This window comes from Meles meles, chromosome X (genome assembly GCF_922984935.1).
Source record: "Meles meles chromosome X, mMelMel3.1 paternal haplotype, whole genome shotgun sequence".
Classification (NCBI taxonomy): domain Eukaryota; kingdom Metazoa; phylum Chordata; class Mammalia; order Carnivora; family Mustelidae; genus Meles; species Meles meles.
In genome coordinates this window covers 128,727,176-128,752,040 of record NC_060087.1, presented here as the reverse complement: position 1 = coordinate 128,752,040, position 24,865 = coordinate 128,727,176, and the positions used below count along the sequence as shown (strand labels likewise).

Below are 24,865 nucleotides of genomic sequence, written 5' to 3'. Positions count from 1 at the left end.
TTTTATTAATCAAAGGCATTTTACCAATGTGATGGACAAAATATCTTATTGCTTTATTATGCATTTTCCTCATTATAGTGAGATGGAGCGTCATTTCATGTATTTATTGGCCATTTGTATTTTCCTCTTTGGTGAATTATCTGTTCATATCCCTTCGCTGTTTTTTTTTTCTGCCGGTTTTCTTGTCTTTTTCTTATGGGTTTGAGGAGTCTCTGTGTATTCTGGATTGAGAACGGCAGGGGCTCTGGAGCCAGACTTCTTGTGTCTGAACCCCGCCCCTACCACTTCCTGCCACCTTGGGTGAGTCTCCGGACTTCTCTGTGCCTGCGTTTCCTTGTGTCTTACGTGAGGTTAATAATAAGTCCTACCTCCTAGGATTAGTGGAAGGGTTGGGTGCGGGGGCCCGTGTGAGGTGCTCCGTACAGGACTGGCACAAGTTCAGTGCTCAGTGAGTGTCGGCCGCTCTATTGCTCCTTGATTCGACTCTGGCTGAGTTTCTGGTGTCAGTCAAGGCTACATGAGGAATGCATGCCTACATAAACTGATCAACAGACTGAAAGCAATCCTTGTCAAAATCCCAGCTAGAATTTTTACAGAAACAGACAAGCTGATTCTAAAATTCATATGAGGGGCGCCTGGGTGGCTCAGTGGGCTAAGCCGCTGCCTTCGGCTCAGGTCATGATCTCAGAGTCCTGGGATCGAGCCCCGCATCGGGCTCTCTGCTCCGCAGGGAGCCTGCTTCCTCCTCTCTCTCTGCCTGCCTCTCTGCCTACTTGTGATTTCTGTCTGTCAAATCAATAAAATATTAAAAAAAAATAAATAAAAAATAAAATAAAATTCATATGAAATTCAGCGGACCCCAAATTGCCAAATTGTCTTGGAGCACCTGGGTGGCTTAGTAGGTTAAGCATCCAACCCTTTGTTTCAGCTCAGGTCATGATCTCAGGGTCATGAGATCGAGCCCCACATTAGGTTCCGTGCTGGGTGTGGTATGGAGCCTTCTTAAGATTTTCTCCCTGCCCTGCCCGCCTGCCCCATGCTCACCATTCCAGGTGCTGGGCATACAGTAGGGGCTAGGCCTGTGCTCATGATGTCATTTTCTCTGAAGAGACACGGTGCATGAAATAATTTCAGATCTCACTGAGTGCTCTGGAACAAATACAACCGGATGACGGGGTACAGAGGGCCCGAGGAGCTGGTAAGTGGTGGCCAGTTTAGATGAAGTGGGAAAGGCCTCCCTGATGAGAGGTGACCCGCAAGGAGTGGGGGAAGCGCTGTCAAGGCCAAAGGATCAGGTGTAAGAGTCCTGAGGCAGAAGAGAACTGAGCTGGCTCTGGGACTCGGAAGGTGGCCTGTGTGACTAGAGTGTGGAGGGTGCTGGAGAAAAGACAGAATTTAGAAGGGGCTGGATCATATAGGGGCTTCTAGGACATGGTGACCACTTTAGTCTAAGTACAAGGGGAAGCTTCTGGAGTATTATTTTGTGAAAGCTGCGTTATCGAGCTATAATTCACATACTGTACAATTCACCTGTTTTAAAGTGTGCAGTCCAGTGGCTTTTAGTACATTTACAGGGTTGTGCAATTATCACTACAGTCCATTTTATTTTGTTTTTAAAGACTTTGACAGTGAGCACAAGCAGGGGGAGGGGCAGAGGGAGAAGCAGACTCTCTGCTGAATGGGGAGCCCGATGTGGGACTTGATCCCAGGACCCCAAGATCATGACCTAAGCCGGAGGCAGAGGCTTAACCCACTGAGGCACCCAGGTGCCCCCACTACAGTCCGTTTTAGAACATTTCCATCGCCTCAAAAAGAAACTACCCTTCAGTTGTCGATCCCCTGATTTCCCGCTTACAGATATTTCATATAAATGGAGTCTTATAACATGGACTTCACGTGTGGCTTCTTTTACTGAGCACAGTATTTTCAAGGTCACCCCTGTTTCTTTCAGAACTGCTTCTCCGTCCCTTCTCCCGCCCCTTTCCTTCTCCACCCCTTTTCCTCCTCCTCCTCCTTTTGTGGTGTGTGCAGTCATCTCACACGGAGCTCGCTTCTGCCTTTGCCCCATGAAGCTTCTTTTCTTTTCTTTCTTTCTTCTTCTTTTTTTTTAGTTAGTTATTTGAAGGAGGAGGGGGGCAAAGGGAGAGACTCTGAAGCAGACTCCCCGCTGAACAAGTTAGAGCCCAACACGGGGCTCCATCCCAGGACCTTGAGATCATGACCTGAGCTGAAGTTAAGAGTTGATTGCTTAACTGACTAAGCCACCCAGGCGCCCCTGCCCTATAAAGCTTATGAGTTTCCCTTTCCTCGGAAGGCCACGGACACCATCATTAAGTCCCCCCTTGGGGGAACCTGGCCAGTTTTGTTTACTGTGTTGTCGTAGGCACGTATTAAAAAGAAACCCTCTGGCCGGAGTGCCATATTGCTAGCAACGTTTGCTGAGCAGCAGAGATCCTCTTCTAAGTTTGTCATTTTGAGAAAAGCTTCACAGAAATAGGTTTCTTTGTTTTAGGAGCTCACTGCTTTCATGAAGTTGACCTACTGTTCTAATTCCTTGATAAGTAGCTAGACTTTCCTCCTCTCAATTATGGATAATAAATCCCATTTAAAGGTTCACGACAGGAAAACCTGTAGTTAATAGTATCTTAAAAATCACACAAATCCCCGCTAATGTTCTACATCCCCGCAGGCTCGGGCTGTGACAGAGCCGTGGGTTCCACACGTGTGGTAAGGAATGCGCTCTTGAAATGGCACCTGCAGATTTTCAGAGAAACCACACTTCTCCAGAAACCGTGTACTTGGGCAGAACTCCACAGAGCTATAATGATCATGACTGCATGGTACTGGGATAGGACAGACATGATTAGGTCAATCAAATAGAACGAGAGTCCAAAAAGAAACCCTTATTACGTCTCTGGCCACTTGACTTAAAAAAAAAAGTCTAGAAAAAGAAATATCTTTCGGTGAGCTGTTTGAGTGCTGCGGATTTTAAAGTACTATTACATAAGGCGGGCACGTATTGCGTGGAGCGCTGGGTGTGGTGCATAGGCAGTGAATGCTGGAATACTGGAAAGAAAAAAAATGAATAAAAATTAAAAAAAAGAAGAATTAAAAAAAGAAAAAAGTACTATTACATAAGTGACCGTTGCTTTTATAAGAATTGCTCAAATAACGGTTTCAGTAATGTATCGGCACAATGTAGATACAGAGCCTCCTTTTACATTTTACAGTTTAAAGTCAGATGGAAATTATAGACCTAAAATCCTCTCCAAACTGTTGAAGAGCTGGATTAAAAAGTGTATGTATAATGACGGTAGGTCATCACACGTGGTCCTCATAAACCCACCCCCCGGTGTGGTCTTCACACTGAGGGCGCGTTGGTGTGCCAGAAGCCTTCCCAAGGAGGAAGCAGGCATGGTTGCTTGGAGGGAAAGACTTGCCATTGCCTCAGCTTCCAGCTGTACTTTTATTAGAACTGAATGATGGTGGACTAAACCTGTAGTCGTGGACATGATCTCCTTTCCCACCGATCCCTCTTTGTTTAAAAAAGTACTGAAGTAAAATTCACAAAACCGAAAATCGGCTCTTTGAACACATTCACCGTGTTGGGCAACCACCGTGTCTATCCGGTCCCCACACAGTTCCATCCCTCCAAAGTAAAATCCCTTACCCAGGAAAAAAGTTTTCCTCCTTCCCCCTCTCCCCTTGCCCCAGACAGTCACCAATGTACTTTCTTTATCAGTTGATTTATCTACTCTGGGTATTTCATGTAAATGCCATCATATAATGCGTGACGTTTTGTCGTTCATTTAGCAGAATGTCTCGGAGGCTCACCCACCGTACAGCCTGCATATTGGTGCTTCGTTCTCTTTCTGACTGCTGTGCCGTTGTATGGATAGACCGTGCTTTGCTCATTCATCAGCTGACGGCTGCTTTCTCACAGCTACTGAGAATAAGGTTGCGATGAACATCGATGTGCTGACACCTGAGATCCTGATTTCATTTCTTGCAGATAGAAGCCCAGAAGTAGTGTTGCTCGATCCAGTGGTAGTCCTATTTTTGTCCTTTTTTGAGGAAGCACCATACTGTTTCCATGCTGGCTGTACCATTTTATGTTCCCTCCAACAGTGTGCAAGGGTTCCCTTTTCCCCACAACCTTACCAGCATGTTACCTGTTGTGTGTGTGTTTTTAAATAATCATCATCTTAACAGCTGAGGTGGTCTCTCATTTTGATTTGCGTTTTCCTGATGATTAGTGATGATGAGCGCATCTTTTCGTATACCTGTTGGCCATTTCTTTAGAGAACTAGCTGAGTCCTTTGCCCATTTTCTAACCAGATTACTTGTTGTTTTGCTACAGAGTTGTAGGATTTCCTTACGTATTTTGTGTATGAACCCCTTATCAGATATATGATCTGCAAATATTTTCTCTCATTCCATACATTGCCTTTTCATTTTGTTGACTGTTTGCTTTGCTGTGCAGAAGAAACCTTTTGGTTTGATACAGTCGCACTTGTCTGTTTCTGCCTTTGTTCCCTGTACTTTGGGTATCACATCCAAAAAATCGTTGTTAGGTCTGATGTCAATTTTTTTTCCTGTTTTTTTTTTTTCCCTGTTTTTTGGTTCCGGTTTATGTTCATGTCTTTATTTTCCAATTAAAAAAAAAAAGATTATAGCCCTTCTAGTAGGGATGAAGTAGAACCTCATTGTGGTTTTTATTTGTGTTTCCCTGGTGACTGGGGAGGTCTTTATACATACTGAATGCCAGAGTTTCATCAGATACTATTTACAAATATTTTCTCCCATTTTGTAGATTATCTTTTCAGTTTTTGAAAATGTACTTAGATGCATGGAGGTTTTAAGTTTTGATGAAGTTTAATTTATCCTTTATCTTTTGTTGCTCATGCCTTTGGTGTCGTCTCTGACAATTTGATCTGTTTTGCGGTAATTTTGTGTATGGTGTGAGGAAGAGGGCCAACCTCATTCTTCTGCATGTGAATATCCAGTTGTCCCAGCAACATTTATCAAAAAGACCATTCTTTTCCCCCATTGAATGGTCTTGGCACCCTCTTGAAAGTCAGTGACCATAAATATGTGGGTTCTTTCTGAACTCTCAATACTGTGACATTGATGTGTGTCTGTACACACACACACACACACACACACACACACATTCTTGATATATATGTATATATATCTCACACACATACACACACACTTAATGCCAGTATCACACAGGTTTGGTTACTGTAGGTTTGTAGTGTGACTCTTCTAATTTGATTTTTCCTGTTCTTTTGGCTCTTTGGGCCCTAATGTAATTCCATCTGAATTTTAGGATCAGTTTATCCATTTCTGTAAAAAAAAAAAAAGTAAAGGCAGTTGAAATTTTGGCAGAGATCGCATAGAATCTGTAGGTTGATTTGTGCCATATTGCCATCTTAACCATAGCGAGTCTTCTGTGACAGTGGGGTGTTCCGCTTAGACTCGTTACTAGTTTCAATACTGTTTTGGGACTTTTAGTGTACAAATCTGTACACATCCTTTGTTAAACTGATCTCTAAAAGTTTTATCCTTTTGATGCTGTTATAATGAGATCACTTTGAGTTTTGTATGTGGATCTTGTGTCCTGCAGCTTTGCTGGCCTTATTACCTCTAAGAGGTTTTCAGTTTTTTTGGTTTTTGGTTTTTTTGGTGGGGGATAGGTCTGGGTTGTTAGGGTTTTCTATATGCAAGTCATGTCATCGTTGACTAGAGATAGTTTTATTTCATCCTTCACAGTCTCGGTGAGATGATCAAGTGCTTTATTTCCCTTTGTGCTATTAGTTTTGGGTATTATAGTGATTAGTTTTTCTTCTGTTGAGCTGCCCTTGCATTTCTGGAATGAATCTTACTTTGCCATGTTTTATAGCCCTTGTATGCTTCTGGGTTTGGTTTGCTAGTGTTTTGTTGAGGATTTTCCATCTCTGTCCATAAGGGTTAGAGGTCTGTGGTGGATTTATTATCTAGTTATCTTGTGGGGGCTTTAGTATAAGGTACTACTGGCTTCACAGAATGACTTAAGAAGTATTTTCCCCTCTACTTTTGGGAAGAGTTTAAGAAGAATTAAGAAAAGTTTAAGAATTGACTTCGGTTTTTCTTTATTTTTTTTCCTTAGATTCACTTAGCCAAGGTAGAGTATGTCATTGGTTTTTGATATAATGTTCAGTGGTTTATCAGTTCAGTATACCACCCCGTGCTCATTTTTCTTTAAATACTTGGTAGAAATCACCAATGAGGACTTCTGGTCCTGGGATTTTCTTTCTGGGAAGTTGTTAAATCCTGATTCACTCTGTTTATTTGTAGGTCTAGTCAGATTTTCTCTTTCTTCTTGAGTCAGTTTTGGTGGTTTGTGTATAAGAATTTGTCCATTTCATCCAGGTTATCTAATTTATTGTAATATAATTGTTCCATAGTGTTCCTTTATTCTTTTTATTCCTGTACAGTTGGTAGTAATGTCCTCTTCTTCATTCTTGAATTTAGTAATTTGGGTCTGCTTTCTTTTTGTCTTGGGTCAGTCTGCTAACGGTTTGTCAGTTTTGTCAAAAGAATCAAATTTTGGGGTTTGTTTTTTCTCTATTTTTTATATCCTCTATTGCAATTATTTATGCTCCAATTTTTATTTTCTTCTGCTTGATGTAGGTTTAGTTTGCTCTTTATCTAATTTTTTAAAGCTTTTATTCATTTTGTAAAGCTTTTTAAAAATTTATTTGACAGAGAGATTACAAGTACGCAGAGAGGGAGGCATAGAGAGAGAGGGGGAAGCAGGCTCCCTGCCGAACAGAGAGCCCAATGTGGGGCTCGATCCCAGGACCCTGGGATCATGACCTGAGCCGGAGGCAGAGGCTTTAACCCACTGAGCCACCCAGGCGCCCTATTTATTTATTTGAGAGAGAGAGAGAGCAGAGGCAGAAGGGAAGACAGAATCTCAAGCAGACTCCATGCTGAGCATGGTGCCCAATGTGGGGCTCAATCTTCTGACCCTGAGATCCTGACCTGAGCTGAAATCAAGAGTTGGACCCTTAACTGACTGAACCACCCAGGGCCCCTATCTAATATTTTGATGTGAAAGGTTAGGTTGTTGATTTGAGACTTTTTAAAATGTCAGTGTTTGGGGTGCTTGGGTGGCTCAGTGGGTTAAAGCTTCTGCCTTCAGCTCAGGTCTTGATCCCAGGGTCCTGGGATCGAGCCCCGCATCGGCCTCTCTGCTCAGCAGGGAGACTGCTTCCCCCTCTCTCTCTGCCTGCCTCTCTGCCTACTTGTGATCTCTGTCTGTCAGATAAAGAAATCAAATCTTTAAAAAAATAAAAAAATAAAATGTCAGTGTTTACAGCTAGAAATTTCCCCTCAAGCCCTGCTTTCACAGTAACGCAAGTTTTGGTATGTTATGTTTTCTTTTTCATTCACCTCAAGGGATTTAACAATTTTCCCTGTGATTTCTTCTTTGACCCATTGGTTCAAGTCTTCCTTTCTGATTTTCTATCAAGCTGCTCGATCTGTGATTGAAAGGATGGTGTTGAAATCTACCACTATTATTGTCAAATTGCCTATTCTTTGATTTTTGCCATTTTTTTGCTTCTTGTATTTTGGGGCTTGGTTGTTGGGTGCGTATATGTTTAAAATTTTATCTTTCTGCTGGATTTATCCCTTCATGATTACAAAATGTCATTCTTTGACTCTTGTAACCGTGTTATTCTTGACGTGTGTTTTATCTGGTGTTGCCATAGCTCCTCCGCCTCTCTCACAGTTGCTGTTTGTATCATACTTTTACCTGTCTTTTTACTTTCAACAATTTTCTACTTTTGCTCTTAAATTTCCTTTACTACTTCTAATAGTAGGAACAGTTACATGAAAGTCTTGATGTCTAAGGAAAGAAACTATTAGAAAACCGTTACATAGTATGCTGTGTGATAGGAGTGAAAGAAATCTGTATTTTTAGAGGAGTCTGGTTGCGCTGAAAAACCCAATAGTTATGGAGTAATAATCATGCTTATATGAACTATCTTGTCGGTATTACACTACTTTCAGTTCATTAGACACTCCCACACTCTCCTGGGCACATAATCTCAGTCCATCCCTGGGCAGTGTTATTTATGGTTACGGTGCCAGGTTGATAGTGGTGGAAACCAAGGCCTGAAGCTCCCATGGGTCATGCCAAGCCCTGGAAGCCCCCGGGCCTTGGGGTCCGTCCTATCCAGCAGATCGAGGCTGAACACCTCGCCCCATTAATCTTCAGGTCCCTTGTGGGACCTCGTCTGCCTTACCACCAGTCCTCTGAAGGAAAGTGAATGGAACCCGTCTCTCATTTAAACCTTGTACATTCCACTCTCATCCTCACAGGGGTCGTCAGAGGCCTTCGAGGGGCCTCCAGGACTAAGACAAGGGCACCATAGTCCTGATGTGACATCCCTGAGCCGTGAAGTGGCTGCTGTATTTGTTACTAAATGTGTTCCCATGCTGTCCCCTTTCTCCATTTTAGCACGGTGGGACCATGGCACCACAACCAAGAGGCCAGGAACAACCAGAGCTCCGCCAAAGCCTGCAGGTAATACGGCCGCTCGGAGGAGAGCATTTATATTCCGGTGTCCTCTTTCGGTAAAGGATTTCGGAACCTGGTGCTTCTTTGTGACTTTTTCTTGGAGTTGTTTCAGCTTTCTCCAGATGGGCCACTTTACAATTCGGACATCCTCACTGATGTGAACAAAACAAAACAAAAAAGCAAACCTCGCCTTGGGGTGGGGGACACAGTCATTTATCCCATCTGGGAACTTGTTACTAGTACTTTCTGAGCCTGCTGCCGTGTTTCTAGAAGTGGATGGCTACCATTCTTCTGGAGAGACGGTCATGACCGAAGAGAGAGTTACCCCTGCTTTATGATTTGCGCTCATGTCTTCACATTTCCACCCTCGAAGGGGTTCTTTGTGACCATGCAGCCTCCCTTTTTGTCTGGTCTGTGGACTCTGCACTTGGTTTTGAATCTTGGGTCAATACATGTAATCAGTGAGTAGACAGTTAAAATGGTCTGTTTGCTGGCATAAGCCAAGCATACACAGAAATATAAATTAGTTGACAAAATGGTAATACAGTGCAAAGACTGAGAGCAGCAACTCGATTCATCTGTTGGTATTTTCATTACCAGTGTCTGTGGGAGTGGGAACCCAACTTAAGCTTCTTTGTCTGAACTCACCGATTGTGTCGATCATTTGAACCCAGAGTGTTTTGCATTTTTTGGACTCTTGTACCCAGTTGTTAATCAGTTGGCTGTTTCCTTTGTGTTTTGACGCTCACCGAAGGTAGTGCATTTGACTTGGCCGATGCTTTGGATGACCCAGACTACGGCCGCAGGAAACCGAGCACGGGGGGAGGAGGTAAGTCAGAGCTGGTTGGAAGCACTGGCCGGCACGGCGGCTCCCCGAACCCTGTAGTTGCTCATTAACTACAACAGCCCGCAGAGCTCCCCTAGGACTCAGGGTGCTTCAAGGCACAGAACCCTAAAATAGTAGTTCTCAAACTTTTTGGTCTCAGGACTCCCAGCATTGTTGAGGATCGCGAGGGCTTTTGTTTACGTGGGTCACGTCTAGCAGTATTTCTCATCTTTGAATGTAAAACAAAACAAATCTTAAAATCTTTATTTATTTAAAATGAACAATAATAAAATGTCATATCTGTTAACAAACAACATTTTATGATAACTTCTTGGCAAGACAAAAACAATGAAGTGACAAGACCTTTGTGTACATTTTTGAGAATTTCTCGGACATCTTGGTGGAAGAGCCGGATTCTCACACCTCCTTCTGGATTCAGGCCTGTACGTTGTTATAGGTTGTTCACGCAGTTCTTTCAAGTGGTAGCATGTTGCAAATTGTACTGCAGTGTCACAAACCTTGACTGATACAACACACTCATTCCAACTCCCAAGCTTTATCCGCCCTTGCAAGTGTGTTGAGGCATACACAGTTTTGTCACGCGTTAGAGCAATTCCAGTGTGTTCTCTTACACAGCCACCCCGGGTCAGGAGTTTGGGTTCTATTTAGCTAATATTGTCCTCCACTCTTGTTTTCTGTGGAGCTGCAGGTGGGCTGTCCGCCAGGGCTGGGGTCTCATGTGAGGTCTGAGGCTGGGTTTGTTTTCTGTCGCTGCTGTAGTGAATTACCACAAAGTCGCTCGCTTAACCAACACCCGTGTTTTACAGTCCTTAAGGTCAGAAATCGGAAATGGCTCTCATTGAGCTAAAGTCAGCGTCAGCATAGCTGTGTCCCTCCTGTTGGTTTCCTTGCCTTTTGGCTAATGGTCCTTCCTCTCCGTCTTCAGAGCCAGAGTGTAGTGGAGCATTTTCAGGTCTTTTTTTTTTTTTATTTATTTGACAGAGAGAAATCACAACTAGGCAGAGAGGCAGGCAGAGAGAGAGGAGGAAGCAGGCTCCCTGCGGAGCAGAGAGCCCGATGCGGGGCTCAATCCCAGGACCCTGGGATCATGACCTGAGCCAAAGGCAGAGGCTTTAACCCACTGAGCCTCCCAGGCGCCCCATCAGGTCTTTTTTTTTTTTAAAGATTTTATTTATTAATTGGTCAGAGAGAGAGTGTGTGTGCATGAGCAGGGGGCGGGGAGTGGCAGGCGGAGGGAGAAGCAGACTCCCCGGGGAGCAGGGAGCCTGACCTGGGGCTCAATCCCAGGACCCTGAGACCATGACTTGAGCCGAAGGCAGATGATTGACTGACTGAGCCACCCCAGCATCCCTGACTCACATACACTCTTTCTGTCTCAAAGACCCTTGTGATCGCATCAAACCTATCCAGATAATGCAGGATGGTCTACCCATCTCAGTATTCTTTAAAAACCATGTAAAACCTTTTTCCACGTGTGAGGTAATGTAGTCTCAGGTTCTTAGAATTAGGACACCCCTGTCTTTGCACGGGAAGCGTTGCGTTTCTACCACGTCTGCCCTCTGGCTCACGAATACTCCTATCCCTCCCACATGCAAAAGACATTCAGCTGCTTCAGAAGTTTCAGCTCGTTACATCATAAACTCAGATTCCAAAATCTTAATTTAATCAGCACAAGTGTCCCAAATCTCATGACCTAAATGATCTAAATCAGGTGTAGGTAAGGCCTGCAGTCCTTCTCCGCGTATACACCTGTGAAACTCCAGAGACAAGTTGTTGATCCCCCAGATACAATGGAGGGGCGGGAAGCAGCAGTTACAGATATTCCAGTTACAAAAGTCTCCCCCACTCGCTCGCACGCGCTCTCTCAGATAAATGGACAAGTCTTGAAAAAAGGGAGAAAATGTAAGGCATGAGAATTTTACCAGTTTCCAGCTGGGCGAAGTGCATGAGGTTCCAGGCCTGGGGACATTTGCCGTGGTTCACAGCTGTGCACTCTGGGCTCGCAGCTCTGTCCTCGGCGTCATCCTTCCCTTTTCACGAAAAATAGCACAGGTCTGCAACCGAGTTGTTCTGGCGGCCTAGTTTCTGCCTATAGCATTTTGAGAGGCTAACAACCTTCCTTCATTTTGTTCTCTGTCTGTCCCTCTTACTTCCAAGCCGCCAGTGTTCCTGCTGCTGTAAATGCTCCAGAACCTTACGGATTTCCCGTGTGTGTCACGGAGATTGCTCCTTTGGATAAGAGACTCCTTCATAGATCTTTCCACCGAGGTGCCTGATACGTATAATCTCTTCAAAGAGCCTTGTGTGTGACGAAAGCTCTGACGTTCTGACCCCTCCAAGGCCCTAATAAGAGGTTGGCCAGCCATGCCGTTGGCTTTCTCTTCAGAGCATGCTCTCTTGGCAGTGAATTTTATAGCACTTTTTGCAGTCGGGTTAGGATGGAACTTTCCCAGCCTCTCCAGGGCTGCTTGCTGTGTGCTGGGGAGTTCTGCCTTCAGTCTTGTCTTTCCTCTTGCGTTTGACTACAGGCAGCAGAAGGAAAGGAGGCCAAACCCTTAACACTTTTTTTTGGAAATCTCCTCAGCTGGCCTGTCCAAGTTCATTATTTACAAGTTCTGCTTTCCACATAACCGCAGGATGCGTCATTCAGCCAAGTTTTCTGCCGCATCGTAAGAATCTTCTCTGCCAGCGCCCGCAGTGCGCTCCTCACCCCCATCGGAGAGCTCGCTGGCAAAGCCCTTAGCATCCCTCTTCCCATCCACAGCCTTCGCGATGCTTTAAGGACTCCCTGGTATGCTGTGGGTTTTCTCCACCATGTTCCTGACGTCTCCCCGAGTCCTCGATAGCTGGCACTAGCTGTTACCATCCGTATTTCTGCTCGCCGGCTGTTCAACGCAGTCCTGGCGTTTTCCGTCACGCTGCCTGTAAGTCTGTTCAGCCGTTGTCTGTTCCGTGTCTAGGTCTTTCTTACAGCAGTGCCTTAACCCTACTACCGAAGTCTACAGTTTCTTTTCGCTGCTGGAGCAAATGACAGCGGTGTGCGGGCTTTAAAACAGCCCAGATGCATCACGGTATGGGTCCTGGGGGTCAGACACACGATCTGGGTTTTGCTGGATCAAAGTGAAAGGTACGGGGCACCTGGGTGGCTCAGTGGGTTAAGCTGCTGCCTTCCGCTCAGGTCATGATCTCGGGGTCCTGGGATCGAGTCCCGCATCGGGCTCTCTGCTCAGCAGGGAGCCTGCTTCCCCCACCCCCTCTCTGCCTGCCTCTCTACTTGTGATCTCTCTCTGTCAAATAAATAAATTAAAAATTAAAAAAAAAAAGCTTTAAAAAAAAAAAAAGTGAAAGGTACTGACCGAGCTGCGTTCCTGCGGGAGGCTCTGGGGAGAAATCTGCTTCCGCGCCCTTTCCCGCTTCTGGAGGCGGCCTGCCTCGGCCAGCGGCCCCTTCCCCCACCCTCAGAGCCAGCAAAGTAGCCTCTTCCAGTTTCCCTCTCACTCTCACCCCTGATTCCCTCCTCACCTTTCCTCCTCCCACTCTCCTGCCTGTCTCTTCCCCCTTGTAATGACCTTGGGCCTGCCTGGCCGTTCCAGGATAATCTTTTCATCTCGGGGTCTTTAGCTTCGTCGCATCTGCACCGTCCCTTTTCCCGTGCGAGGTGACCTAGTGGCGAGCTCGGTTCTGTTGGCAGAATTCACTTCCGTGTGGCTGTAGAGCTCGTGGCCATCCTTGGGGTCTGCGCGAGAAGGCGCGCCGCCTCCCTTTAGCGCACGGAAGCTCAGGCTTAGCGCCCGGCGGCGTGAGAATCCCGCGGAACGCTGTCCCTTTCGAGGGGTTCAGTCCTGCTGCCTGGCATCCAAATTAGAGCTGCGGGAATCCCTTCACCGCTGCCTGATCCTGCAAATGACAGCGGGTCCTCCTCACTCCCGGGGCGGGGACTACACAGGCCGTGCACACTGGGGTGGGGTGGGGTGGGGAGCGGGCGGGAATGCGCACAACTGTCTTCAGGTTCTGCCACCATCTAGGACATTAAGGGCAACTGGTGTTCTCTTTCCGCTGCAGAATCCAGTGCCTCGTCCTACTGTTCGGTGCCCCCGCCCTGGTTTGCGTGGGGGCCACTCAGTGCATGTGCCGTCGTGTTCGCAGCACGGGGCAAATGTCAGTCCTGGTAAAAGGGCAGCGCCTACCTGAGGAGGGTTATCAAAATGGTTCTGACCTCACAGAGCCCCGGGGATTCACGGAACATTCTTTGAGAACTACTGGCCAAGCGCTAGTTATGAGACTTAATCAGTTTTCCCTTAAATCGATGTTTTCTTCACCATGACTGCCGTGCGCACGTTAGCTGTGGAGCCGGGCAAGCAGCAAGGTCGCCGTAGATGTCTTCCGTTGTGTCGAGCTCTGCCTTCGCACCTTCGCTTCCGTGGGCGGTCCTGTAAATTAGTTCTAGCTTTCCGGGCGGCGATATCCTGAAATCTTTGAGCCGTTCCGCGTCCAAGCATTGTCCCTCTAGGTGCCCTTCTGTGCCTGGGTAGCTGTCTCGTGTCTTTCCTCAGCACCGAACGCAACATGGAAACCCCAGTTCTGCGCGCTCGTGCTCTGCAGCCAGCGTGGGAACGAGAGCGCGCTCTGCAACCGACATGGCAAGAGTCAAGTCCCAGAACAGAATGCACGTGGTACAGATCTGCTTCTGTGAAAACACGCATGCAGCACGTGAGCACACGCGCACCCATGCGTGCGTGTCTGAAAAGACTCAGAGCAGCCACGTCAGAGGACGCCTTGGAGGCTGACTCTAATATTTGATTTTCTTTCAGTTCTGTACCACTGGATTATTTTTATATTGCGCATATATTACTTTTATAGTGAACTTAAAAACCACTAAAGCCACCTTTTTTTTTAAATATTTTATTTATTTATTTGACAGAGAGAGATCACAAGTAAATAGAGAGGCAGGCAGAGAAAGAGAGAGAGAGAGAGGGAAGCAGGCTCCCTGCTGAGCAGAGAGCCCGATGCGGGGCTCGATCCCAGGACCCTGAGATCATGACCTGAGCCGAAGGCAGCGGCTTAACCCACTGAGCCACCCAGGTGCCCCTAAAGCCACCTTTACATGAGGAAAAACTCCAGGTCATATTCACGTTCTCCCCTCTTCGTTCGGATGAGAGGGACTTGTCCAGGGTTCTGCTGCAAGGCTAGCGGGCCGATGGGACCAGAGCCTGGGGTCCTGGCCCTTCTCCGGCTGCTGCTGCTGCGAGCGTTGACGCGGGCGGTTTAGCGTCAATGGCACACCCTGGCCAGCAAAGCCTTGGCAAGGGCCTCTTCAGATCCACAGGCCAACCTGCCCCGAAGACTTATCACAGTACCTCAAAACCCAAACTGTGGCTTCGGCTTGTAGTGATCACCGGCCTGCTTGGCAGTTTGCCCATGGAAGAGTAGATCCACTGATCTAGAAAGATGAGAATGGGGCTCTGGTCTTTAAGAGGGAAGCACAGTGTGAGAACAGAAATACAGTGATCCCAGGCCCTCTAGAAAAGTTGTATTTTATACCCTCATCTCCAAGAGGCAGGGAGGTTTGTCCTGTAAAGATATCCTCTCTGTAAGATTTTTCAGTGTGCCACCAACCATTGGGATCAGGAGAGAACAGAAGCTTATTCTGGAAACTACTTGTGTATCCCACCTCATTCCTAGACGTTCTTACTTCCTGCCCTTCTGCCTGCTTTGCTCCTTAGTTTTTAAGATCGATAATAGACATTCCTGGGTCCCGAACACCAGTATTTATGTATCAGATCTTTTTTTCCCCCAAAAATGACCTTGATGCTCAAATCAGTATTTAACTATTTTTTTTAACTATTTGAGGAAATTGTGAGCTCGCGAAGCTGTAAGAAATACTACAGAGACATCGCGTGTACCCTATACCCACTTTGCCCAGTGGTAACCCTGCAGATTTTCCCAGGTTAATTTCTACTCACGCGTATGTTTGTGTTTCTGCTTCTGTGTAGTTTGTCACCGGGGTGCGTGCGCGTATCCACCATGACAGTCCACACAGAGAACACGTACATCACCATAAAGATTCTCTTGCTGCCCTTTTATGAACACCATCACCTTCCTCTCTGACCCCCCCAGCCCGTCCCCACCCCCTAACCTGTGTTCATTGGTAGAATCTAGCAGTCTAGAAAATGTTGTGTAAATGGAATCATATAGTGTGTGATGTTTGGGGATTGGTTTTCTTTTCGACTCAGCATAATTCCCTTGAAATTTAGCCAAGTTATTGCAGGCATCGAAAGTTAGTTGCTTTCCCTTCCCAAATAGTGTTCCATGATGTAGATATACCATAGTTTATGAAGGTCATCTGGTTGTTGCCAATTTTTGGTTATAAACATTTATATGCAGGGTTTTGTATGAGCTTGAGTTTTCCATTCTCTGGAGTAAATGACCAGGAGTGTGATTTCTGGGTCATATGATAGTTGTAGGTGTACGTTTTTTTCTTATTTATGTTTATTTTTTTAATTTAAAAAATTATTTATTTATTTGACAGAGACATAGCGAGAGAGGGAACACAAGCAAGGGGAGTAGGAGAGGGAGAAAGCAAGCTTCCTGCTGAGCAGGGAGCCCGATGTGCGGCTTGATCCCAGGACCCTGGGATTATGACCCGAGCCAAAGGCAGACGCTTCACTACCGAGCCACCCAGGCGCTCCATTTATTTATTTTTTAAAGATTTTATTTATTTATTTGAGAAAGAGAGACACAGGGAGAGAGGGAACACAGGCAGGGGGAGTGGGAGAGGGAGAAGCAGACTCCCCGCTGAGCAAGGAGCCCAATATGGGGCTTAGTCCCAGGACCCTGGGATCATGACCTGAGCCGAAGGCAGATGCCTAATGACTGAGCCACCCAGGTGCCCCATGGGTTTAATTTTTAAAGAATGTTGCCAGCCCGTTTCCCAGAGTGCTTGTACCATTTCACATTGCCGCCAGTGGTAAAGGAGTGATCCACTTTCTCCACATCCTGGCGGTCCTTGATGCAGTCATTCTGATAGGCATGTGGTGTTACCTCATTGTGATTTTAATTTGCACTTCCCCAATTGTATGTGCTTCTTGGCCATCTGTATAAATTCTTCAGTGACATGTCTCTTCGTCTTTTGCCCATTTTCTAATCAGATTGTTTATTTTTTACTCTGATTTTTAAGAACTCTCCATGTGTTCTAAACACAGTCCTTAGTCATATGTGTTTTCTAAGGATTTCCTCCTACTCTGTAGCTTGTCTTTCATCTTTTTTTTTATTGTGTTATGTTAGTCACCATACAGTACATCATTAGTTTTTGATGTAGTGTTACATGATTCATTGTTTACGTGTAACGTGCTCCATGCAATCTGTGCCCTCCTAATACCCATCACCAGGCTCACCCATCCCTCCACCTTCCTGCCCTCTAAAACCCTCCGTTTTTTTCTCAGAGTCCATAGTCTCTCATGGTTCATCTCCCCCTCCGATTTCCTCACCTTCATTCTTCCCTTCTTTCTCCCAGTGTCCTCCGTGTTATGCTCCACAAGTAAGTGGAACCATATGATATTGACTCTCTCTGCTTGACTTATTTCACTCAGCATAATTTCTTCCAGTCCCATCCATGCTGATACAAAAGTTGGGTATTCATCCTTTCTGATGGAGGCATAATACTCCATCGTGTATACGGACCACATCTTCCTTATCCATTTGTCTGTTGAAGGGCATCTCGGCACCTTCCACAGTTTGGCGACCGTGGCCATTGCTGCTATGAACATTGGGGTGCACGTGGCCCTTCTTTAAACTGAATTTGTATCTTTGGGGTAAATACCCAGTAGTGCAATTGCTGGGCCATAGGGAAGCTCTATTTTCAACTTTCCGAGGACCCTCCATGCTGTTTTCCAGAGTGGCTGCAACAACTTGCATTCCCACCGACAGTGTAGGAGGGTTCCCCTTTCTCTGCATTCTCACCAACATCTGTCATTTCCTGACTGGTTAATTTTAGCCAGGTGGGATCTTCCTGTGGTTTTGATTTGTATGTCTCTGATGATGAGTGATGTCGAGCATTCTGTTGGCCATTTGTATGTATTCTTTGGAGAAATGTCTGTTCATGTCCTCTGCCCATTTCCTGATTGAACTATTTGTTCTTTGGGTGTTGCGTTTCGTAAATTCCTTATAGATTTTGGATACTAGCCCTTTATCTGATATGTCATTTGCGGATGTCTTCTCCCTTTCTGTCAGTTGTCTTTTAGTTTTGTGGACAGTTTCCTTTGCTGTGCAAAAGGAAAACGATCTTGATGAAGCCCCAGTCGTTCATTCTTGCCCTTGCTTCCCTTGCCTTTGGCGATGTTTCTAGGAAGACGGTGCTGCGGCTGCGGTGGAAGAGGTTGCTGCCTGTGTCCTGCTCGAGGATTTTGACGGATTCCTGTCTCACATTTCAATACGTTTCCGTTGGTTGAGGGTGGATTTCTGGTCCAGGATACGATCTGTGTTCGTGAAAGTTCCCTGCATGCTTTAACAACGACTTGTGCTGCGGCTGAGCAGAGGGTCCCGTCACACCGGCTACATCCTGTTCGGGTGATTGCGTTGTCAGTTCTCTGTCATTGCGGGGCTTCATTCCGTTAGTTCTGTCGGGGGCGGACAGTGGAGCACTGAAGTCCCAGCTTGATGTTGGACTTGTTGCTCACTCCTTTTAGCTCTAACAGTTTCCTCTCTGTGTGTTTGGACGCTGTTGTTTGGCTAGGATTGTTCTGTGTTCTTGGTGGACTGACCCTTTATCATGATGTGACATCTCCCTTTGTACCTAGTGAGAAACCTCCTGTCATGTCTTACTGTAGTTTTTATACTCTTTCCAGAAGATTCAGACTTAGATTCCTTTGATCCACAGACAACCCCAAGGCCTTATCCAGAAAAGACAGGTAATGCATTGTAAATTACCTGGGCTGTTCGAGGATTCCCTTACTGATCTGTAAAACTCACTGACGTTTTTTCCCCACAAATATTGCTCTTTCTTTTCTCAGCGCTTGCCATAGCAGAGTACTGTCTTTGCCTTTCTTCTCCTTTAAATTTCCTTTCCCTTCTGCAACCTGCAGTCATAGAACAGTTTGTGGCACATTCTTTAAGCTCAAGAAAAGAAATTATTGGAAACCTCATGCATGTCATGCTGTGTAATTGTTGTGAAAGGAGTCTGTATTTTCAGAGGAGTCTGGTTGCGCTGAAAAACCTAATAGTTACGGAGTAATAGCCATGCTTACATAAAATATTTTGTCGGTATTATACTACTTTTAGTTCATAAGACACTCCCACACGTTCCTGGGAACATAATCTCAGTCCATCCCTGGGCAGTGTTATTTATGGTTATGGTGCCAGGTTGATAGTGGTGGAAACCAAGGCCTGAAGCTCCCACGGCTCGTGCCCAAGCTCTGGAAGCCCCCGGGCCTTGGGGTCCGTCCTATCCAGCAGATCGAGGCTGAATACCTCGCCCCGTTAATCTTCAGGTCCCTTGTGGGACCTCGTCTGCCTTACCACCAGTCCTCTGAAGGAAAGTGAATGGAACCCGTCTCTCATTTAAACCTTGTACATTCCGGGGCGCCTGGGTGGCTCAGCGGGTTAAAGCCTCTGCATTCGGCTCAGGTCATGATCCCAGGGTCCTGGGATCAAGCCCCGCATCGGGCTCTCTGCTTGGCTGGGAGCCTGCTTCCTCCTCTCTGTCTCTCTCTGCCTGCCTCTCTGCCTACTTGTAATCTCTATCTGTCAAAAAAAAAAAATAAATCTAAACCTTGTACATTCCACTCTCATCCTCACAGGGGTCGTCAGAGGCCTTCGAGGGGCCTCCAGGACTAAGACAAGGGCACCATAGTCCTGATGTGACATCCCTGAGCCGTGAAGGGGCTGCTGTATTTGTTACTAAATTGTTCCCATGCTGTCCCCCTTCCCCATTTTAGCACGATGGGACCATGGCACCACAACCAAGAGGCCAGGAACAACCAGAGCTCCGCCAAAGCCTGCAGGTAATACGGCCGCTCTAGGGAGGGCAGTAAAGAAGGGTGCCGTGGAGCTCTCTTTGGGGCAAATGTCCGAAGAGCTACCTGTGCTTTAACCAATTCACTTTCTCTTGTATGTTTTGGGACCCACTGCAGAAGACGACTTTGACTTGGCTGACGCCCTGGATGACCGGAATGACCGAGACGATGGCCGCAGGAAACCGAGCGCCGGGGGAGGGGGTGAGTCAGAGCTGGCCCCATGCACCGGGCTGCACGGCGGCTCCCTGACCAGAGCGTCGCTCATTCACCGTGGCGGCCCGCAGAGCCCCCGGGCCCGGCTGAGCTGGGAGCACTTCGAGGCGTAGGAGAGAACCCTAAATAGTAGTTCACAAACATTTTGGTCCCTGGACTCCCAGAATCATGGGGGATTTCACAGGCTTTTGATTCTTTGTACGTTTTGTGCACATTTCCGTGTTGAAGCAGAAAAGCTAGACTCACTGTGGTTCGAGGTTCCGTTGTAATGGATTGCAACGGCCGAGTGTATGAAGGAAACCTGGCCTCATATAAATAGGCAGTTGGAAAAGGAGTATTTTAGTTGACTTTTTAGATCATTGGTGTAGATATTCTTCGTTGTTAAGACCCCCAGACCCGGCTGGTTTCTTACTGTTTCCGTGTAGGGCGGCACGTGAGACCGCATCAGTGAACTCTTCAGACTTGATTCCATTAAACCCTCCAGGACTGGCTTGGACTTTCAATGGAATGTTCACCCATTTGTGGTTTTACATATTGTGCATCGGTCATTTGGAAACTTTTGAAGGTCCAGATAGTGCCGTGTCTCATTTGTGAACGTCACCCCCACCTCCTTAGATCAAGTCCCAAGTGTCGGGAGGCTGCTGAGCTCACAGGGGTGGATATAGATTTTTTTAAAATTCTAAGTCGTTTTTGAAATCTTACCACTGACAACAGACCCTGCCAGTGGTTTTCTTTGAAGCTGGGACATCGTGACGTCACGATGTTGGCCCGGCCTGGTCTTCTCTGAGCTGGCGTTCTCTTCCAGTTGGTGTGGCGGCTGGCAGAGTACGGTTCCTTGTGGTTGTAGAACTGATGGAGAAGGACAGAGACCGGGAAGAGCTGGGAGAAGAAGACTAATTCTGTTGCTCCTGGTGTCTGAGCTCAGGAAGGCCTGCTTGAGTCAGGCCCACCAAGGATAATCTCCTTCTTGATTCAGGCAAAGCCAAACTGATTTGGGACCTTAATTGCATCCGCAACATCTCGTCACCCCTGGCACCTCATATAACCCAGTCACAGGGGGGATAGCCACCTTGTTCGTGGTCCCTCGGCGCTCTTCGTGACGGGCGATTATACAAGGTGTGCAGTCTAATGGGAGGGAATCGTAGGGCCCTGTTAGAATTTCGCCTGCCATATTCGTCAAGGACATTCCTAACTGGCAGGCAGTTGCTGGGGATGTTGGGCAACACTAACACAAGGTTTTTGTCCCTGAAAAATGTGTTGTGGTATTGACATTCCTATTTTGTTTTCTCCAGGTTTTTCAGACAAGGATCTTGAAGACATATTAGGCGGTGGTGAATACAAACCTGACAAAGGTGAGATTAGGAACACTGATTTGTCCGCACCCCTTAGTCTCATTACAGTGTGATTACGTGGCGACCAGATTGATCGATCCTTTCTTACTCAGCCTCTGGGATAGAAGAGGTCGTTTCCAAACATCCTGCGTACAACTCCGAGGGCTCACTTGGAATCACGTGGGCTGTGCCGCTCAAAGGAGGGGGACAGTTTACAAGCCAACTTGGGAAAGCAGCGCAGTCCCCTGGTGCTCCCAAGGCAAGGTGCCGCATGGCTAGTGTGTCCATCCCGAGCCGAAGCCGGTGACTGGGATCCACTCCTGCCCCCAACCTGGGGATCCTCTCACCCTTGGGTTGGGAAGAGCAAAGCTCATCATGACAAGCATTTTTTAGGAGACCCATAGGAAGTCTGACGTCTTTTAAAATATCTTTTTAGTTTAAAATAGTTTAGAACAGACTGGCCCAGTCTGTAGAGTTGTGCCACTCCTGATCTCGGGGTTGTGAGTTCGAGCTCCACTTTGTGAATAGAGATTACTTAAAAAATCTTTAAAAAAGGTTGAAAATTCCCAAGAAGTCAGAAAAATTACGCAGGAGGATTTCTGTGTGCTCTTCACCCAGCATCCCCCGAAGGTCGCCACTGAGCTTCCATAACCGTAGTGTGTTGTCAAAGCCAGGAAGCTGGCGGTGGTTCCGGCTGTGATTAAGTCACATACAGACACGATGCACGTGGTCTCAGCTTTTGCGTGTACCCGTGTGTGCATGCTCACACACGTGGGTCTGTGAAATTTCATTGTGGGTGTAGATTTCAGTGCCCACGCCCAGTCAGGATGCCGAATACGGAACTGTTTCATCACCACAAGGAAACCCCCTCATGCTAGCCCCTCTTAGTTGTGCCCTCTCCCTCCCCCCAGAATCACCAAAGATGTAAACCTTTTATCCTAATACACATCAAGATCTGATCCTGCAATGAAGAGAATCAGCCAGATTGGATGTGGCAAAATAAGTTATGATTAGAATTTGTGATCGTTACTTGTGGTGGCTGCCTGTGTTGATGGTATGTTGTGATTGTAACTTATAGTTACGATGCTGAGTTGTTATGGTTGTGACCGGTGTGATGGCAACCTGTTGTGGCAGCTTGTGGTCGTGACTTACCGCAGTCATGTGTGAACGAGGTAGGAGTGTGTCCACTTGGGACCCTGCTATGCTCCCCACGGTCCTGGCGGTGGCATTGCGTTCTTTCAGGGACCGTGTGCCTTTCTTGTGGAACTGTGTTCTCTTCCGAGTAAAGGATAACTGTAGTCACATCTGTCCTTCAAAATACCTTTCCAGACAGTGTCATCTTGAGTAAAAAGTTCTAAAAGCCACTAAACGAAACTCACAGGTGTCAAGAGAACATGGAACACTTAAAGGGCAAACCCAGCAAATTGGCCAATTACTCCTGGGTGACAAATGGTATTTCCAGATGGTGAGATGCGGGCAGCGGTAGCGAGTGGGAGCGGGCGCACGGATGGAAGGCTGAATGGCACGTCGGGGGCTTCCTTATTACCAGTACATGTTTTAGCAAGGAGGAACTGTTGGGAAATTCTTTAATTAGGCTCATGTTTGAACTTCTCGTCTAAAGAATAATCAATTGTTAGCTTAAGTTATACCCTCCGTCGTTAAAAGCATCATTAAAAGAAAATAAAGGGGGTCCCAGCAGAAAATACAAGTGTAAGCCTGGTCACACATGGTCATGAGGAGCACACGATGAAATTCTCAGATATTCTCCTCTGTGCAGACCTGCTAACGCCGTGAGTGCAGGTGAAACATCCTATTTCAATATGCGATGATCATCAGCATAAAAAAACGATCCTCACTAACATATTTTCCAACTCTGGAAAAGTCTCATACACTGGACTCAACCGTAGTTTTGGAGTTTGTTTTTGAAATAATGCGTTATGTTATATAGGTTTTTTAATCAAAATATTTCTATCGGCATTGCAGGAGTGCCCCATATTTTGCTTGTGGGTGATAGGGACAGTCTCTTGTCAACAGGTCCCACCAGCCGCCTCCCTACCCTAGCGTTTTTGCTCAGTGAGAAGCTTGAGGCCGATCCAAGTCCTCTGTCTCCTTGGGTCCACACCTCAGGCACGCTTCAGCTCCCACTCCTGAGCTGCTCTTTGGTCCCTAGTGGCTTCCTGATGGTCCCAACTCTCTGTCCCGTGTGGCCTCTGTAGTATTTGGCTTCGACGACCGTCTGCTGCTTCACATTCTTTTCTCCCAGCTCCTCCTGGCCCTCTCCTGCTTTCTCGGTCTCATCCCCTCCTTCCTGCGCGCTGTGGCCTGCTGGGAAGGTCTCCCCGGGCGTCCGGTTCCATAGATCGTTGCCTCCCTCACCGGGAGTGATCGCCGTTAGAAGGAAAGATCTGCGTGTTGAGTGTGTTTGTGACTGAGCAGGATGGCGCCGCTTTTCTACCCTTTAAGTGGGCAGGAGCAGGCAGGCAGTGCGTGGTTGTGCACTAAACCGCGCGTGTGCAGGCATCTGGGATTGCCCTGTTCCTCAGCGTTTATACGGACCTGCACGTGAGTGTGCGCCTGCTCTCCGGCGGTGTGATCTGGCGCCCCAGGCTTGCTTCAGGCGTCCCTTTCCTGCTCCTCCGGGACCGCGAGAAACCTAACCCGCGTCTGTGATTGGTGTCCTTGCTCAACTCTGGTATCAGCCTGTCCTTCTGTGAGGAACAGCTTCACCGTTGAGAGCACAGCGTGCATGTTGAAATCCTTTGGTCCCTTACAGTTCCCAGTCAGAGCAGCCTTTGCTCGGCTCCTCTGTCCCTCCTCCGCGTTCCTCCGGCAGCGAGGGCCGGTTGTCACAGCCCGCATCCCGTCCACGGCTTGCCCGCACACCTAGTCGGTGTTTCCTTTCGTACTTTTGCTTACATACGTTCAAGTTCACTCTTCGTGGTGGACAACTGTGTGGATTGTTACAGATGCACTTGGTCACGTGTCCACCACCCAAGTACTGTACAGAACCGTCCTGTCACTGTGAACGTTCTTCCGTCCGTCTTTCTGGTACTCAGCCACTCTCCCTTCTTCAGCCCTAATCTGTTTCCTATTAGTGTAACCACTAATCTGTTTACCTTCCGTGTAGTTGTGCCTTTTCCTTAATGTCCTGTAATTGGAATCGGGCAGCGTGTAGCCTTTGCGGATGGACTTCTTTCTCTTAGCGATGTGCATTGAAGATGCCTCCATGTCTTTTCATGGCTTGACAGTGTATTTCTTTTTCTCATTGAATCGTATTCTGTTGTCTGGATGGAGCACTTTTGGTGAGCTGTTTACCTGTTGAAGGACATGCTGGTTGCATCTGATTTTTGATGATTGTACATAAAGCTGCTGTAAACATTTATAAATGCATATAGGGTTTTTTTTTTCATTTGTGTTTCCCTAGTGAGAGGAGATGTTGAACGTCTTCTTCAGTGAAGTCTGTTCAGATTTTTTGCTCTTGTAAAAAACAAATCAGGGTTTTCGCTTTTACGAGTTCTTTATATAATCTGGGTACAAGTCCTTTATCAGGTATATGATTTTGAAAATACCTTCTCCCTGTTCTATGGCTGTCTTTTCCTTTTCTTAATAGTATTGTTTGTTGAATATTTATTTCTTTATAAAGGTCAGTTTATGAGTTTTTTCTTTTATGAGTCATCTTCTCATGTTTAAGAACAGTCAAGGTCATGGAGGTTTCTTCCCTGTGTCCTCTAAAAGTGTTATAGTTTTAGCTTATACATTTAGGTCTTTGCTGCTCCGTTTTGAATTAATGTGTATATGGTGTGAGATAGGGGTTCAGCTTTATTCTTTTGCATGTGAATATCTAGTCGAGGCACCACTTGCTGATGACCTTATCCTTTCCCCACTGAAC

General features: G+C 46.6%; 1 protein-coding gene across 3 annotated transcripts in view; it reads left to right on the top strand.

Moving 5' to 3' along the window:
- CD99L2 (CD99 molecule like 2) overlaps positions 1 to 24,865 on the top strand; it is an 84,971-nt gene that overhangs the window by 46,642 nt on the left and 13,464 nt on the right. For 2 of the 3 annotated variants that reach the window (XM_045995262.1, XM_045995263.1), the window contains exons 3-7: positions 8,516 to 8,581; positions 9,330 to 9,404; positions 19,355 to 19,420; positions 19,550 to 19,633; positions 20,938 to 20,997. In XM_045995262.1, coding sequence (XP_045851218.1) covers positions 8,516 to 8,581; positions 9,330 to 9,404; positions 19,355 to 19,420; positions 19,550 to 19,633; positions 20,938 to 20,997 — 351 coding nt within the window. The remainder of the gene's footprint in view (positions 1 to 8,515; positions 8,582 to 9,329; positions 9,405 to 19,354; positions 19,421 to 19,549; positions 19,634 to 20,937; positions 20,998 to 24,865) is intronic. The other variant, XM_045995264.1, reaches the window with a different exon arrangement.